The following is a 17817-nucleotide window of genomic DNA, read 5'->3' on the forward strand; positions in this document are numbered from 1 at the left end:
ATAAATTCTGCAGCGTGCTCATACACATCAGGCAGTTGTGACATGTTACACGGATCAAATGAGCAAAATGTTTTATTCAGTTCTCTGACGTAACATTTGACTTTGTTTACATCCAGTGGATGAAATGTTGAAAGCAAATGATCCCCGGTGCAACGTGGCTGGAAGTCAACTGAGTACACTTCACTAGAAGAACTGCTATCTAAATCACTGCTTATGTGAGATATCTTAGTTGTAAAATGAAGCAAAATCAGAAGCCAATTGGGCATCAGAAACAGAAGCTGGTTTAACAATTACATACCTGTAACCAACCAAATTGTTCACAACTGCAGACAGTTTTTCTTTATCACCACCACATGAATCAACTTTATTTTGACAATAGCTAGCCTTCTGGGCTTTTACAGTGTGAACGACTGCTCTTCTCGCGAAAACTTAATGCAAACGAGTTACTTCGGTCCGCTACAAGTGCCACTCACGTACTGCTTTTCTACGTTGTCCACGCAAAAGAATTAATGGATGGACCATACCACGGAGAATTATCACGTACAGTGATTGTTTTTACTTCCTCAGTACAATAATGGTCAAAAACTGATCAAGCTCGTTGTTGTAAATATCAACCAATTCATCAGAAGAAAGATTTGAAGAATCAGTGTAGTTTAAAAGCTGATCAATTTCAAGACACATCAACTGGCGGCCAACATTCCTGTAATTTCTGAATCTGATGACCTTTTTATATGAAGGGGATTTCGGGATATCAAAACTAAGAGTGACCAGAGCATGATCAGAGATGTGGAGGTCAAATGAGTCAACCTCCACATCTGATACACGCCTGCAACCAGCAGGGGACAAGATCAAGTCAAGGACATGTCCTGAGACATGAGTTGGATTACTCACATGATTGAAAAAATTGTTCTGGGTGATCAGCTCAAGGAATTCTGAAGAAAATGGTTTTGACTCTGGACTGTCCACCCAATAATTGAAATCACCACAAACAAGAAGTCCTCCAGATTTAAGAGAAAACCCTTCAAGAAACTGCCCAAACTCCTCCATAAATCCTCGATCTGTGCCCGGATGACCTGGTCGATAGACATTTGTAATTCTAATGGTATTCTGATGGAAATTTATTAATACTTCCATAAATTCAAGTGAAGAATGGGGTCAGGTCTGAGTCAATGAGAGAAACGTTTGCAAGTGCTGCCAAGCAGATGAGTGCTACGCCTCCTCCCGGATAGTCAGCAGCAGGCCTGGGAATACTAGTAATTGAATGTGTCTTAGGCAAAGCATTACGAATAATATCGATATCAGACTCATACAACCAGGTTTCAGTCAAGCACAAAATGTCAAGCTCGTGCTGATTTAGAGTTTCATTAATATAGTCTGTCTTATTATGGATAGAACGAATATTTAAAAGACCCATCCTTAACTGGTTCAAGAGGGACCTAGTCAGTTTTTTGAATGGTCAAAATTGGTGTTTTCAATCAATCTATTCCTATGAGAAATCATAATTGGACATTCTCTACTTGATGCAAAATGGGCAACCGACTGTGAATTTGAATTAGCATCTTGATGTCTTAAAGAAGAGCAGTTGATGCATTTGGGAGAATTTCTGTTACTACAATCCTTAGATTTATGGGCTCCAGCACAAAAGACACTTTTAGATTCATCATTTTTCCTAGAACAACTCTCAGATGTATTACCAAAGCCCTGACAGTGATGACACTGTGTAACCCAGAATCTGTCGAAATCGCAGCATCTTGTAAGATCCATATAGATGTAATTGCTCTGTTCTAGAATGGAGGATCTCACAGTCGTGGTCAAAAATAATCACCTATCTGTCTGAACCCCGCACCTCAGACTAGTTTCTTTATGAGCGGCAAAGTCACAGTGGAGTAAGAGGGGCTGAGAGGGAGAGGCCTAAGAGAGAAGGGAAGGTGCGTGGGAGGACGAGCGATGGTGCGGGGGTGGAGTGAAGGAGGGGAGGGAGGGCAGGTACGAGAGAGTGAATGAAATGCGAAGCGGTGGTCGCATTATTTGTCTATTTTCCTTCATTCAGAGCATGACATAAAGGAGGTAATATTCGGTAAATAATGCTGCATTACACCTTGTATAGCAGCATCAGATAACAAGCATTAGAGTGGTGATATCAAGGCTGGCTCGTGAGAGAAATATATTGATGTGGCAGATCAAACATTAGTGCAGAGCCAGATACAGGCATACCCCCGTTTAACGATATAATTGTTAGGTAAAACCTCATCGTTAGCCGGGGTATTGTAATGAAGACACTTTTAACATGTAATATGGAGAGTTTTCCAGCCTTGGGTTTCCCCCCAAACCAAGCCCAAAACCCACCCAAATGAGTACAAAACAAGTTTAAAGCCAATCTAAATGGCCTTACAACTGTCAAGGAAGCTAACCTAAGCCTAACACCTGTAAATAACTCACTAAAACCAACAAATAAAATCTGAAAATCATCAAATATAAGACTGAAAAAAAATCAAGCTTAGTAAACTGTACCTCAAAATGACTTTGTTCACCCCACCTATGGCTAAAACACATTGAACTAAGTCTAAAAACAGTTTATAAATCAATCTAAACACACAATTTTAGCCTAAAATATAATCAAAATCGGTAAAAAATCAAAACCCATCGTTAAACCGGGGTCTGGCCATCTTTAGGCGAGGTACGGTGGTATTTCTACCCCCATCATTAAGCCGCGGTATTGCATCTAGGAGTATCGTATATCGAGATATTACTGTATTTGTGATTACCCGCACGTTTTGACTTCGGATGTCGAATGGAATCTGGATGACTTTGACTTCCAAAATATTTGTGTAAGAGATGTCCTCTACCCTAACATGTAAATAATTTCGGGGACTACATATCATAAGCAACCTACGACATGGCTGTGTCCACAGTAAATAATCCTCATTGTATGCACTCCCTCTATACAGTCACCATGATGTCAACTATTTTATGGCATCTCTATATGAAAAGGTTATTGAAAATAACTGTGCATAAAAGGTAAATAAATTTGATGTCTGTGCATGTGGGTGGATATTATAACGATATCTCCTATAATCTGTTGCTTGGACTGCATGCCGGTGTGGGTCTGAATGGCCATCCAACAAGCCAAACACCTCTTATCACCTCCAAATGATATTTTCCACCAACAAAAAACAGCTAGTTACAAATTTGTAGAAAAGGCAACAGGTTGTTAAACTGGAAACTTCTGGCTCTTCACTAATGTTTTATCTGTAACATCAGTATTTTTCTCTCACGAGCCAGCCCTTAATATCACCACTTTAAAGTTTATTTGATGCCTCCATACAAGGTGTAATGCAGCATTATCTGCCAAATATTACCTCCTTCACGTCATGCCCTGAATGAAAGAAAGCAGACAAATAATGTGACCACCACTTCGTATTTCATTCTCCCTCCCCTACCTGCTTCCCTCCCCCTGCACCACTCCACCCTTGCACAATCGCTCGTCCCCCCACCCACCTTGATTTTTCTCTCTGGCCCCTCCCTCTCAACCCCTCTTGCTCCAATGTGACTTACCGCGCATAAAGGACTCAGCTTAAGGCATGGGGTGCTGGAGGACAGGCGACTATTTATGGCCATGACTGTGCATAAAGTACTTTGGATTGGGACAATGCAGAGTGCCAGAAAAATCTTGGAAAGTAAAACTGAAGTTACTGGTATTACTGGTGCATGGAGGCTGTATGTTCTGTGGAAGAAAAGAGTGGAACAATACTGTCTACTGAGGAGAAACTAGTATGAGGAAGAAGGGTAAACGAAAGAACGTAAGAAGCATTGAAGATTGTAAGCTGAAGATGGTTCTATTACAGCCATTTCATCAGACAGTCCCCATGGGGAGACAATAAGACAGTGATGATTAACTTACCCAGGGTAGCAGGAGCACACAACCTGCCCTGAGGAATCATCACACTGATGGTGGCAGCCACCATTGCTCTCACTACATCGCAACTTGTCTGAAATGATGAATTCACAATGAAGGCCATAAAACATAATCAAATTGATGTCACATTTCCTATAAACTATATAATGGTGTTCCCCCACTAGAGGAAAAGTACATTTTGTCACATTCTTCTACAAGGAAGGTAGAAAGGTTGCAAGAGAATGGAAAAGAGGTAGAATATAAAAGAGATGTGGACACGCAATTGGGTAAATAAGATTTGGAGCATATGGGGAAGGTGGAAGGTGTGTGCAATATATTCATAAAAGAAATCTGTGCAACATGTGAGGTGGTGTGTGGAGAGATGAGAAGACAAAAGGAGGTGCAAGGAACTGCATGGTGGAATGATGAGGTGAGATAAGTTGTGGCGCAAAAGCAGAAAGCATATAGTGAGTGGATGGGAAGCAGAGGAATGGAGGAAGTTGTGAGCTGGAAGTGAGAGTTATATGTAGTGAGGAAGAGAGAGGCAAAAAGATTAATAAGAGAGAACAGGAAGAGAGTGGATGAAGAATTTGATAGAATTTGAGTGTAAAGTGAATGGAATGTAAGAAATGTTCTGGAAGGAGGTAAACAGCACTGGACAGGATGATAATGGAGTTAGTAGGGGAGTGAAAGGGAAAAATGGTAGACTGCCAGTGGCGAGGGGAGAAAAAGTGAGCAGATGGTGATACCACTTTAAGGAACTGTTAAACATAGAGAATAAAAGTAATGCGAGTACAAGAGGCTGGGAAACGGCTGGGAGAAGGAGGGATGTGAAAGGAGAGGAAGAGATAAGTAGGATGGAAGTAGTGGAAGCATTGAAGAAAGTCAAAATGGGGAAACCCTCAAGAGTTGATGGAGAGTGGTGAAATCCTGAAGTATGGAGGAGAGACAGTGGTAGAATGGATATGGAAGATGTGCAGATTGGCCTGGGAGGAAGGTAGGGTCCCGGAGGATTAGAAGTAAGGTACAATTGTTCCTCTATACAAAGCAAGGCAAAACATAAGACAGAAGAAGTCGGTGGGGACGCCCATCATCCACCCACTCAAGGTAGCCGTACTCAATTTCAAGGTAGCTCGACACTGAATGGTTAGCCAAATGATTTTCTGTAAACCAGGAAACGATTTACTATAATATGCTGGGTGGTAACCTTATAATCAACCAACACATGTTCCCTACGTGTCAACAAATGGGTTTGCAGAGGGTTAGTGTCCCTCCCCGGAACACAACTAACTGGAAATACATACAAGAAGCCTCGGAGAAGGACTGACCAACAGGAGACGACCAAGGACCGAACAAACAACACGGTACGGAGTAACACATGGAATGTAAGGGGTGCGAATAATAAGGTGAAAGAGACAGAGACTGTCCAGGTGCTTGCGGGTGCAAAAGTGGACATACGTGTATTAAGTGAAACTAAATGGAGAGGTGAGAGTGAGAGAGAGTGGGAGTATGGATGGGGTATATGAGCAGAAGTAGGTGAGCATGAGAGGGCAAAAGAGGGAGTATGCATTGTGCACAAGAGATGGAAGAAGAATATAAACGAGTATGGATCAGTTGGTTCAAGGACTGTGTGGGTAAGATTGAAAGTCTATCTATCTATCTATCTATCGCCAGACGCCATAATCCCGCAAGGGGTGGCCATTTGACTTTGAGTCATTTGTTTTACGGGGAGGGGCACTAACCCTCCACCAACCCACTTGTTGACACGTAGGGAGCACGTATGGTTTGGTTATATGGCTACCACCCAGCGTTGTAAATGGTTTCTTGGCTTACAGGAATCCATTTGGCTTGTCATTCAATGTAAAGCCACCTGTAAAGGAAGAAAAGCAGTAAGAAGTGACAGGAAAGATGGGAGAAATAGGAAGAGAGGAGGGCAGGCACAGAAAAAGAATGATAAAGGCTAAGGAAAAAGTAGGCAGCAAAGATTGAAAGAAGGATTACAAATATGGGTGATTATGCGTGTCAAGGCCGTGCACACGCTGGGGGTTGGAGCTTGGGGGTTTTACCCCCCATCTAGAAAGAATAAAAAACCTGATGAAAACAGTACTAAAAATGCAACTAATTAAATTAATCAAATCCTGTAAAGAATGTTACAATAGAAAAATAACAAAAAAAAAAAAAAATTAAAAAGTTCTACACATTCGAGAGGGTGGTTGGGGTTTATTGCTCATGTATTGCCCATCATCAACTCACTTGGTGTAGCGGTACTCTATTCTAGGGTAGCTCTACATGGTGTGGCAAACCAAATGATTTCCTGTTAACAACGAAATCATTTAAAATGTTGGGTGGCAACCTTATAACCAACCAACATGTGTTCTTTACGTGACAAGTGGGTGGCGAAGGGTTAGTGTCCCTTCCCGGAAAACAACTAACTAAAAATAAAAATAAGAAGCCTCGGACCAGGACTGACCAACAGATGATGACTAATGACAGAACAAAGGACATGATATGCATTGCGACATGGAATGTAACGGATGCGAATGAGGTGAAAGAGAGAGAGATTGTCCAGGTGCTTGAGGATGCATAAGTGGATGTACGTGGAATAAATGAGACAAGATCCATCAGTGAGACAGTGAGAGAATGGGAGTATGGAAAGGATATGTGCACGGGAGCAGGTGAGAATGATAGGGCAAAAGAAGGAGTTTGTATTGTTGTGTGCAAGAGATGGAAGGAGTATATAAGAGAGTACAGATCCATCAGCTCAAAGATTGTGTGGGTATGATTGAAAGTTGGACTACAAATGTGGGCGATTGTCAGTGTGCATGCGCCAACGCAAGATCGTGCAAGTACAACGAATGAGAAATTCTGGACAAATGTGGATGCGTGTATGGAAAAGTGTGGAAGGAACGAGATGGTGTTTTTGATTGGATATGTGAATGGAAAAGTTGGGAATGTGAAGGTGGATGGAGTAGTTGGTGAGTGGAGTGTGCCTACAGAAGTGGATGAGATTGGCAGTGGTCTAGTGGACATTTGTGCTGGGAGGGGGTTGGTGATAGCCAATACCCTCTTCAGGTACAAAATGATCCAAAGGAATACATGGCAAGTGATGAGACGGGTGGGTGGTGAACTGAACGAACAGAAGGCAATGACTGATTATGTGTGTGTAGATGATACAATGAGAAAGTGTGTGTAATGGATGCAAGAGCTTACAGAAGTTGAGGGAGTGGACTTTCTGACCACTACTTGGTGGTCGTGATAGTCAAGGTTCAAATGAAATGGAGGAGTAGGAGAAAGGAAGGGCAGGAAGTAGTCTATACAAGGAGGGTAGAAAGGTTGCGAGAAGATGGAAAAAAGGCGGAATATAAGTGAGAAGTGGTGGAACGACTGGGTAAATATAATTTGGAGCTGATGGGGGATGTAGAAAGTGTGTGCAAGATATTCACAGAAGAAATCTGTGCAGCATGTGAGGTGGTGTGCGGGGTGAAGAGAAGACGAAAGGGGTGCAAGGAACAGCATGGTGGAATGAAGAGATGACAGGCTGTGGCGCAAAAGAAGAAAGCATATAATGAATGGATGAGAAACAGGGACGTGGAGGAAGTTGAGAGACCGAGGAAGAAGTTATATGTACAGAGGAATAGGGAGGTGAAAAGATTAGTAATAGAGAGTAAGACAAGAGTGGATGAGGAATTTGGAAGGAATTTGTGTGTAAAGTGGAGGAAATGTAAGAAAACGTTCTGGAAAGAGGTAATTAGAGTTAGAAAGGGCGATAAAGAGGTAAGTCGGGGAATGAAAGATAAAAATTATAGATTGCTGGTTGAGAAGGGAGAAAAAGTGAGTAGATGGAGAGAACACTTCAAGAAACTGTTGAACATGGAGAATGAGAGTAATGCGAGTATAAATGGCTGGGGAATGGCTGGGAGAAGGAGGGCGGTGAGAAGACAGGAAGAAATCACTAGGATGCAAGTAGTGGAAGCAATAAAGTAATTCCAAATGTGGAAAGCTCCAGGAATTGATGGAGTGTGTGGTGAAATGCTGAAGCATGAGGGAGAGATAGTAGTAGAATGGATATGGAAGATGTGTAGATTGGTCTGGGAGGAAGGTAGAGTTCCGGAGGACTGGAAGTCAGGTACTGCATAATTATCCCATGAACAAAGGAAAAGGGGAAAAAGAAATGTGTGGTAATCAGAGGGGCATTTGTCTCCCTAGTGTAATAGGAAAGTATACGGTAGGATGCTTATTGAGAGAGTTAGGGGAATAACAGAGGAATTAGTTGGAGAAGAATAGGGAGGTTTCAGGAAGGGAAGAGGTTCTGTAGATCAGATATTCATTCTTAAGTTTTTAGTGGAAAAGTTTTTAGAGAAGAGATAAAGTTTTATGCAGCCTTCATGGACTTGGAGAGAGCATATGACAGGGTGGATAGACAAGGAATGTGGAAAGTATTAAGAATATATGGAGTAAATGGAAAGTTGTTAAACGTCGTGAAGAGTATGTATGAGGGTGTAATGGCTGCAGTGCCTGTGGACAGTGAACTGAGTGAATATTTGTATTTGAATGTTGGATTGAAACAGGGATGAGTCATGTCCCCATGATTGTTCAATCTGTATATGGATGGGGTTATAAAAGAGTTACAAGGTAGGGCAGTGAATGCTGGAGCAACCCTAATGGGAAAGGGCAGTGTTTGGAAACTCCTAGTACTGTTGTTTGCAGATGATACTGTATTGTTAAGTGAAAATGAAGAGGAACTGCAAGGCTTGGTGAATGAGTCTGGGAAAGTGCGTAAGAAAACGAATCTAATGGTGAATATTAGGAAGAGTAAAGCTATGGTCTTTAAGAGAAATGAAGCCATTGAATGTACAGTGAGGCTGGATGAGGAGGAAATGGAAACTGTGAGTGCATTTCAGTACCTGGGTGGTGTGATGAGTAAGGATGGAAGTTTTGAGAGTGAAGTGCTTTTAGGGTACAGCAGGGAAGAAAGGTTGCTGGTTCTTTGAAAGAAGTGATATAGGACAAGGAAGTGAGCATGGAAGTAAAAAAAAACCGCTGTATGAAAGTATTGTGATACCAACTCTAACGTATGGAAGTGAAGCCTGGATCTTGTTGGAAGGACAAAAATTAAGAGCAAGAGCAGTGGAAATGAGTTATTTGAGTGGAGCATGTGGAGCTGCGTGGAGAGACAGACTGACAAATGAGGATGTGAAGGAGTGTTGTGGTGAGGATGTGGGTGTGATAGAAAGCGTTAGGAGAAATACACTGAGGTGGTTTGGCCTTATGGAGAGGATGCAGAGCTAGAGACTAACAAGGAGAGTGTGTGCGATTGAAGTGGAGGGGGGGAGAGGGACGGAGGCCGAGGATGAGATAGGTGGATGGAGTGGAAAGATGTATGAGAGAGGGAGGTGTCAGGTGGGAGCAACACAATGAAATGGCATTGGACAGGGCAACATGAAGGTGATTTGTTTCTGGCCATCCCTTACAGGATTGAGGCATCTGGCAATAGACAGATAGTAATGCCATTCAGGGATGAGTGAAGCTGGTCACTCTCATCTTAAATGTCAGGACCAACTTGCCTAGCCTCGGACTCCTACGCTCCGCATGGGGAAACGCAGGATTAGATGATGAATGAATGAATGAATGAAATAATGTGAATAAAGTAAGTAATGCAAAAAGTTCTTTTTTTTTCTGAACACCCCATTTCCAAAAATCTTGCACACGGCCCTGGCATGTGTGTAAGCACCAACACAAGATCATGCAAGCAGAGTGCACGCAGAGTGAAAGAAGAGTTCTGGACAAATGTGGAAGTGTGCATGGAAAAGTTTGAAAAGAATGAGTTTTTCTTACTGGAGATATGAATGGAAATGTAGGGAAGGTGAAGGTGGATGAAGCAGGAGAATGGCAGTGCTCTAGTGGACATTTGTGCACGGAGAGGGTTGGTGATAGCCAATACACTCTTTCAGCACAAAATGATCCACAGACCACAGGTATATGTGGCGAGCGATGAGCGATGAGAAGGGTGGGTGGTGAAGTGAACGAATGGAAAGCAATGACTGATTATGTGTGTGTAGATGACAGAATGAGAAAGTATGTAATATATAACGTGCATACAAAGGATGGGGGAGTGGACTTTCAAATCACCACATGGGGGTGGTGAAAGTCAAGGTTCAGGTGCGATGGAGGAACAGGAGGAGGAAAGGACAGGAGGAAGTAGTCCATACAAGGAGGGAAGAAAGGGTGCAAGATAGAAAAAAGGCAGAATGTAAGAGAGAGAAAAGGAGGAGCAACTAGGTAAATATGATTTGGGGAAGATGTGGGAGGTGGAAGGTGTGTGCAAGATATTGGCAGAAGAAATCGGCGCAGTATGTGAGGTGGTGTGTTGGGTGAAGAGAAGACGAAAGAGGATGCAGGGAACAGCATAGCGGAATGAAGAGATGAGACAAAGTGTGACAAAAAAGAAGAAAGCATATAGTGAGTGGATGGGACGTAGAGGCATGGAGATAGTGGAGAGATGGAAGAGTGTGTTACATGCAGACAGGAAGAGAGAGGTGAAAAGATTAGTAGGAGTATGATGAAAGTGGATGAGGACTTTGGAAGGAATTTGAGTGTAACGTGGAGGGAATTGTCACGGGGTTTTTGTGAATATGCAATATTAAAGAATAATATACAGTAATACTTTAAATGTGTTGGTTGAGAACAGGGACAAAGAACTGACTTGTGAGAATCAAGCAATGATTATTTTATGCCAGCTTAGGCCTACTTCGCCGATTCTCTAAGGACGAGAATTTATAAACTTTCTCAACAGTACACAGCAGAGACTAATTACTCACACGTGCTGTTTATTGGTACTGTTAGCCTCTGAGAAAGTGACTCCACCCCTGACAATCAATATCTAATGCTATGAACGATAAGCAGGTTCTTGCTGGTGCATTAACTCCAAGTTGCACAACGGATTTAAGTTAATAAAAAGGACTGGCCTAAGTACCAGTTATGAATAATGCAAAGCGTTTATGCAAACTAGGAGCTATAACTAAAATATGCTTAATATGGAGAAATAAAACACGAGTTTACATTACATTAAGCTCAAGAAAAAGAACTGTAATGTATTAATTACAATGAAATAAATTTACGTTACATGCATCTCAAATGACTTCAAAATAACAAAGAGAATACACTCACTCGCTCACTCAAAAGCTAAACTCTTAAACCTAGGAAAAACGAAAAGAAATACTGGTCAGAGAGTGGGCTAAGCAGAATGAACTGGGCATCGTTGCTGAGGAAGGACGCTGCCACAGACGCTGAACCTCTCGCCGACTCACGCTAGGTGGGGATTCAGGAATTCGCTGGACAACGGCGGCGCTGCACCACACTGGGCCCAATCGAACCTACTCCCACGACGCTCTAATCTTGACTAAATTCAAACAAGCGAGGCAAGGGCTGAGGCCAGCCACTATCTGGTAACGGGTAACGGAAGAGAGTGAGCGAAACACGCTCATAATAAATCACTCAGCGAAAGTGCTCATGTCACGCACAAGGACGATCACTTATGAAACAGTGAAAAATGTTCTGAAAACACTCCCGATCGGGTGAATACGTGGCGGTTGACTGAGTGATACTAACAGGAATTCACTAGAATTCGCGGTTTCCCACCAAAGTTCAATTCACGAGTTTATTTAGATGGAGAATCGTGCCAACTCGTGACATTATGCCCCATCAAAATCAGTTTTTTTTCCCTCAGGAAAAAAAAAAATTCAATTTACATACATATAAATCCTAACTCAGTCACACAAGATTCACACTATGGTGTGTGTGCTATCCTGCTACAGGAGAAAATCACAGTCGCCAGTGAGCGAAAAAAAAAAAACTCGCATTTATGTTAATAGAAGCAAGCTTGAGGAAAAAACTCCGTGACAAAGGTGAAAAATCCTGTACTCAGGTCAAACTGAGTGAAAAGTTCACTACATTTACATTAACAACTAATTGTTATGTAGTGTGATGTAAGTATTACATGGTGTAGGTGTGACAGTTGCAGAGTAACTGTACCTACGTGTAAAATTACATAATGCAAGTCAATAGTAAATGATGACGACGAGGCAGAAAAGAAGAGGCGGCAGCATGCGTCAGGGACGATCAGCTGTTCTGCATGGCAATACTGCACCCGCCAGCTGCACCTGCGAAAGCAATCAAGGTGGAGCATCAAATTGTCATTTCTCTCTCTCTCTGCCTAGCAATCAGTATTTATGTTACAAAAGGTACACTACATTATTAACCAGGAAACGTAGTCAAGGCGTCTCTGCAGGACATCAAACACTGACCCAGTTTACTGGTTAAACCTAAACTTAATTAGCGAAAAGGCTGGGCGTCTGTGCAGGACATCAAACGCTGCAATTTGCTAAATTAACCAGGGAACGTGGTCATGAGCGAAAAGACTGGGCGTCTGTGCAGGACATCAAACGCTTTGATTCGCTAATGGAACCCAGTTTACTGGTTAAACTAACTCTACGCTTACAATTAACGACATGAAGCTGAGAATCCCTATGCAATCTCTGGCAGGTCATTTTAACACCCACCGTAGGTGTGAACACTCATGTGGATAATGTACATTCTCCGGGAATCCTCTGAGAAGCCCACAGCTTGAGACGTTCCACAAGGTAATTCATACACAGCCTTGGACTGTCTCTGCAGGGTTCTCGAACTTCCCCCTTAACTTACGGTACATATGTATGTACAGGCCCTGGACATACTGTGTCCTGTGGGGGCCAACGGGTGAGACGTCAGGTCTGCACCCACTTCACCACTGCCCTGTCTCTCAACTGACTCAGAGATTATGGGTGTGGTTTCAAAAGGCGCAGGAAGGACATGTCCCTGATTAGTGGTACTCCGACACACACTGCAGGAACGCACAAAGCTATCTATTTCTCATCCCATCCCTGTCCACAAAAAGTCAGCTCGGATACGGCCCTGGGTTTTCCTTGTGCCCATGTGACCTCCTGAGGCTGAACAATGACCCCATTCTAACACTGCTTGGCGGTACTTGGTGGGAATGACAAACTGCAGTCGAACCTCGCCCTGGGGTGTTCGGGACTCACGGTACAGCCGTCCTTGTTTGCAAAGGAACTTGGCTTGACCTCCCTGTGAATACTTTATCACTCTACCCTTTTGTTTCTTTCGCACGGCAGCAAGTGTCAGGTCAGAACGTTCTTGAACAACAACTTGGCTACACATCAGATCTTGTGGCAATTCAATGGTCACTGGGGTGACACAGTTTGGAGCCTCAGCCATGGCTCGTGTTACTGTAGCTGAAGTCTGAGTAGCGTCATCTTCAGTGCAACTATCCTTAGCACTGGGAATATTGCCTATGATAAGGTCAAATAAGGGTTCTGGCATGGCAACTGCAACTGTCGTATCAGTGTAAAATGGAGATACCACCTGGATGCATGCCTCAGGGAACAATCTCACTGATCAATCAATAAGGTTAGCTTGGATCTGTCGACCTGTGTACTGCTCAGGCCGAACTAGACTCTGCCTGACAGAGCAACCTGAGGAACCATTGTCTCTCAGGACCTTCACAGGAATGTCTCCCACAAACCCTGGCTGAACAAGGAAGGCACTGTCACCTGTGGGAGGGCCTGTGGAGGAAGCAGCTAGCCACTGATTAGGCTGCTGAATAAATGATGCGGCAAACATGGTGCCCTGTGAATTAGATGCTTAAGGGGTTGTACTCACCGTCTGGAGAGAAGAAGGGTTGACCTCCTGTGGCATAGTGTTTACTGTCGCTGGGGGACTAGAGAACTGTGGGGAAGTACCCGTACTGCTAGGGATGACACCACTGTGCTGCTGCTGGGGAATGAAGGCTGTGTTTGCCTCGTGCCTCTGAGGGGCTGATGCTGAAAAGGACAGTCCCGACGGTCGGTTGCGTGGCTGATACTGCTGCTGGTTAGGGTACCTGTTATACCTCTTCCACTCAGGTTTCTGAGTGTTTTGCCCCTGGTCCTTCTTCTGCGATTTTGGACCTTGGCCATTATTCTGAGAATGGCCTTGTTGCTGGGGTTCAGTCTGAGACGGTTTCCCAGATTTATCAGCTTTCCTGTTCCAGGTATGCTGCTTGCGAGTGTGATACCTGTATGCAGTGAAGAATGCATCAGCCTTCTCCACCATTTGGCTGGCATCCTTTACCTGGCAGATCTTAAGCTGAGCCATAAGTTCAGTAGGCCACGACTTTTCTAGCTGCATGCACAGCATAAGGTCGATTATCCCCTCATGCATGGAAGGAGTTTCATCTTTCTCCATCCACTCATCCAAGTAAGCAGTAAGCCGGTCAAGAAACTGAACAGCAGTCTCTTGCTCCTGTAAGCGCGCCCTCATGAACTGACTCTTGGCATCGTCAACTGTGAGACCTTACGCTTTGACGAGTGTGGCCTTCATCATCTCATACGTGAGATTGTCTCCACGAATTCTGTGGAGAATATCGAGGGCAGCGCCCTCAAAAGGCTAAGAAACTGAAGCTGCTTAGCTGCCTCATCCAGCTGGTAAAGCTGAGCCATGTCTTCAAAACGAGCTATGTATGGCTCAATTCGCTCACCTTCCTTGTATGGAGGAAGCTTGATGTGTGGGATCGCCATATTACGTGCAGGGATAGCACTTGTGGAGCTTGGGCCAGCTGCACCAGATGTGTCTGAAGTCAAGGAATCTCGCTTGAGCTTCACCACTTCAAGTTCATGTTTTTCACGTGCTTCTCACTCGGCACGTTCATGTTCTTGTTCTCTGTCTCGTTGTTCATGCTCATATTCACGTTCTCTCTCACGTTGTTGTAACTCGTGTTGACGTTCTCTCTCACGTTCCTCGCGCTGTTCTCGCTCGTGTTGCGTTCTCTCTCTCGTTGTTCTAACTCGAGTTCGCGTTGTTTTTGCTCGTGATCACGTTGTTCTCGCTTGTGTTCGCGTTGGATTCTACGCTCTTCACGAGCATCATTCTCGCGTTGCTGCTTGTAATTAAACCGAGAGAGGACGTAATCCTTTACTTCTTTAGGGTCTGTAATCCCCATATCTTTAGCCTCCTCTACATAGACACTGGTAGACATGATGCTAAGTCAATCTAAGTGAACTAGAGACTAAGCACTGACTGCTATTTTGCAGAGAAAGATGCCAATAATCGAGAATAAAGAATATAGGCACAGGTTAGTGGTGACCAGTTTTACGTAGTTAGACTAGTAAATAAAGAAAATTAAACAAAACACTGACTGTGAAAACTATTATTTAAAATTGATAAAATGAATTAATAATCACCAGTAAGATAGTGCCTATAGACTTTAATGATAAATACCTAAGTATGAGTGAGTGAGTGTTGTCTCGTGAATAACTTTAGAGCTAGAATATCCTGGAATGAGGTCGCCAGATGTCACGGGGTTTTGCAATTATGCAATATTAAAGAATAATATTCAATAATACTTTAAATGTGTTGGTTGAGAACAGGGACAAAGAATTGCCTTGTGAGAATCAGGCAATGATTACTTTATACCAGCTTAGGCCTACTTCGCCGATTCTCTAAGGACGAGAATTTATAAACTTTCTCAACAGTACACAGCAGAGACTAATTACTCACACGTGCTGTTTATTGGTACTGTTAACCTCTGAGAAAGTGACTCCACCCCTGACAATCAATATCTAATGCTATGAACGATAAGCAGGTTCTTGCTGGTGCATTAACTCCAAGTTGCACAACGGATTTAAGTTTATAAAAAGGACTGGCCCAAGTACCAGTTATGAATAATGCAAAGCGTTTATGCAAACTAGGAGCTATAACTAAAATATGCTTAATATGGAGAAATAAAACACGAGTTTACATTACATTAAGCTCAAGAAAAAGAACTGTAATTTATTGATTACAATGAAATAAATTTACATTACATGCGTCTCAAATGACTTCAAAATAACAAAGAGAATACACTCACTCGCTCACTCAAAAGCTAAACTCTTAAACCTAGGAAAAACGAAAAGAAATACTGGTCAGAGAGTGGGCTAAGCAGAATGGACTGGGCGTCGTTGCTGAGGAAGGACGCTGCCACAGACGCTAAACCTCTCGCCGATTCACGCTAGGTGGGGATTCAGGAACTCGCTGGACAACGGAGGCGCTGCACCACACTGGGCCCAATCGAACCTACTCCCACGATGCTCTAATCTTGACTAAATTCAAACAAGCGAGGCAAGGGCTGAGGCCAGCCGCTATCTGGTAACGGCTAACGTAAGAGAGTGAGCAAAACACACCCATAATAAATCACTCAGCGAAAGTGCTAACGTCGCGCACAAGGACGATCACTTATGAAACAGTGACAAATGTTCTGAAAACACTCCCGATCGGGTGAATACGTGGCGGTTGACTGAGTGATACTTATGGGAATTCACTAGAATTCGCGGTTTCCCACCAAAGTTCAATGTCACGAGTTTATTTAGATGGAGAATCGCGCCAACTCGTGACAGGAATGTAAGAAAGTGTTCTGGAAAGAGGTGAAAAGAGTTAGACAGGGTGATAAAGCAGTTAGTCGGGGAGTGAAAGATAAAAATGGTTGACTGCCTGTGGAGAAGGGAGAACAAGTGAGCAGATGGAGAGAAAACTTTAGAACTGTTAAACATAGACAATGAAAGTAATGCACGTATAAGTGGCTGGGGAATGGCTGGGAGAAGGAAGGTCAGAAGGGAAGAAGAGATCAGTAGCATGGAAGTAGTGGAAGCAATGAAGAAAGTCAAAATGAGAAAAGCCCCAAGAACTGATGGAGTGTGTGGTGAAATGATGAAGCATGGGGGAAGAGACATTAGTAGAAAGGATATGGAAGATACGCAGATTGAGCTAGGAGGAAGGTAGGGTCCTGGAGGATTGGAAGTCAAGTATAACACTGTGTAACAAACTTAAAACCAATTTTTTTATTTATGTTGATTTTTACGCTATTTCTGATCAATTTCGATGCATAGATTCTGATTATGCTATTTTTGTGTACATCTAGAGTTACAGGAATTATGCAACAACATATGTCTCATACAAGGACAGGATCTGCAACTTGGTTACCATTTCGAGAATGTTAAGAATGTCAAAGAATTTATGTTTCTGGGTGTATATTATGAATAAAGCTAGAAAATGAGCAAACAGTAACACCACAAGGAATGCAGGGCACATGGAAATCTAGAAATGCACTTCTGATCTTGACTTTCTTCTGTCACTCTTATGACAATCACGCAACAATCCCCAAACGTACTCGCCCATCATCGCCTTGTTCCACCTGCCTTGATATTTGGTTTCCATCAGCAGAAATCCTGGTGGAACCATTCAACATGCTCCTCGCTGACTGCAACCAAGTTCTTTTGAAGAAATTAAGATGGGAATGTAGACAGTGCAATCTGATTGACACTCTGCATCCAAGCCGGTGGAATGTGCCGATCAGGTCATCGATGAGTTGTGCATAATCTGGTCTCCTCTGGTTGCCAAGAAAACTTTCCACAACCCCTCTGAATGCATTTGGAGCCCACTCTTCCTCATCGGTCATGTTACCCTGGAGTTCACGACTTGCAAGCATTCTTTGAACTTGCGGCCTGGTGAATATGCCAGCCGTCACCTTTGCCAAGCTCGACTTGGGAAACATTGATCGGATATGCAGAAATGCATTGCCATCCTTGCTGATGGGTTTCACGAATTGTTACACAAGACCAAGTTTCATATGTAGCAGTGGCTGCAATACTTTCTCTCTGGAGATCAGCAGAGCTCTCAGCACGCTGCACGAGCCTTGTGTGAGACTCTCTCTGAGAGGCTAGTCTTTCCGAAATGTTCTGCATCGCTTCGGCTGTTCCACAAGCATATAAAACATAAGTACTTTGCATAACCGCCTTATATTCCAAGTAGGGATGAAATCATTTTGAAATCCCCACACACCTCCCACTTGAGATTTG

General features: G+C 43.2%; 1 protein-coding gene across 1 annotated transcript in view; it reads right to left on the reverse strand.

Moving 5' to 3' along the window:
• LOC145398951 (uncharacterized) overlaps positions 1–17817 on the reverse strand; it is a 304550-nt gene that overhangs the window by 148312 nt on the left and 138421 nt on the right. The window contains 1 exon segment of the mRNA XM_080271685.1: positions 3902–3989. Coding sequence (XP_080127811.1) covers positions 3902–3989 — 88 coding nt within the window.

Source organism: Coenobita brevimanus, chromosome 47, assembly GCF_032717465.1.
Source record: "Coenobita brevimanus isolate Jiangsu-jjx chromosome 47, ASM3271746v2, whole genome shotgun sequence".
NCBI classification, from domain to species: domain Eukaryota; kingdom Metazoa; phylum Arthropoda; class Malacostraca; order Decapoda; family Coenobitidae; genus Coenobita; species Coenobita brevimanus.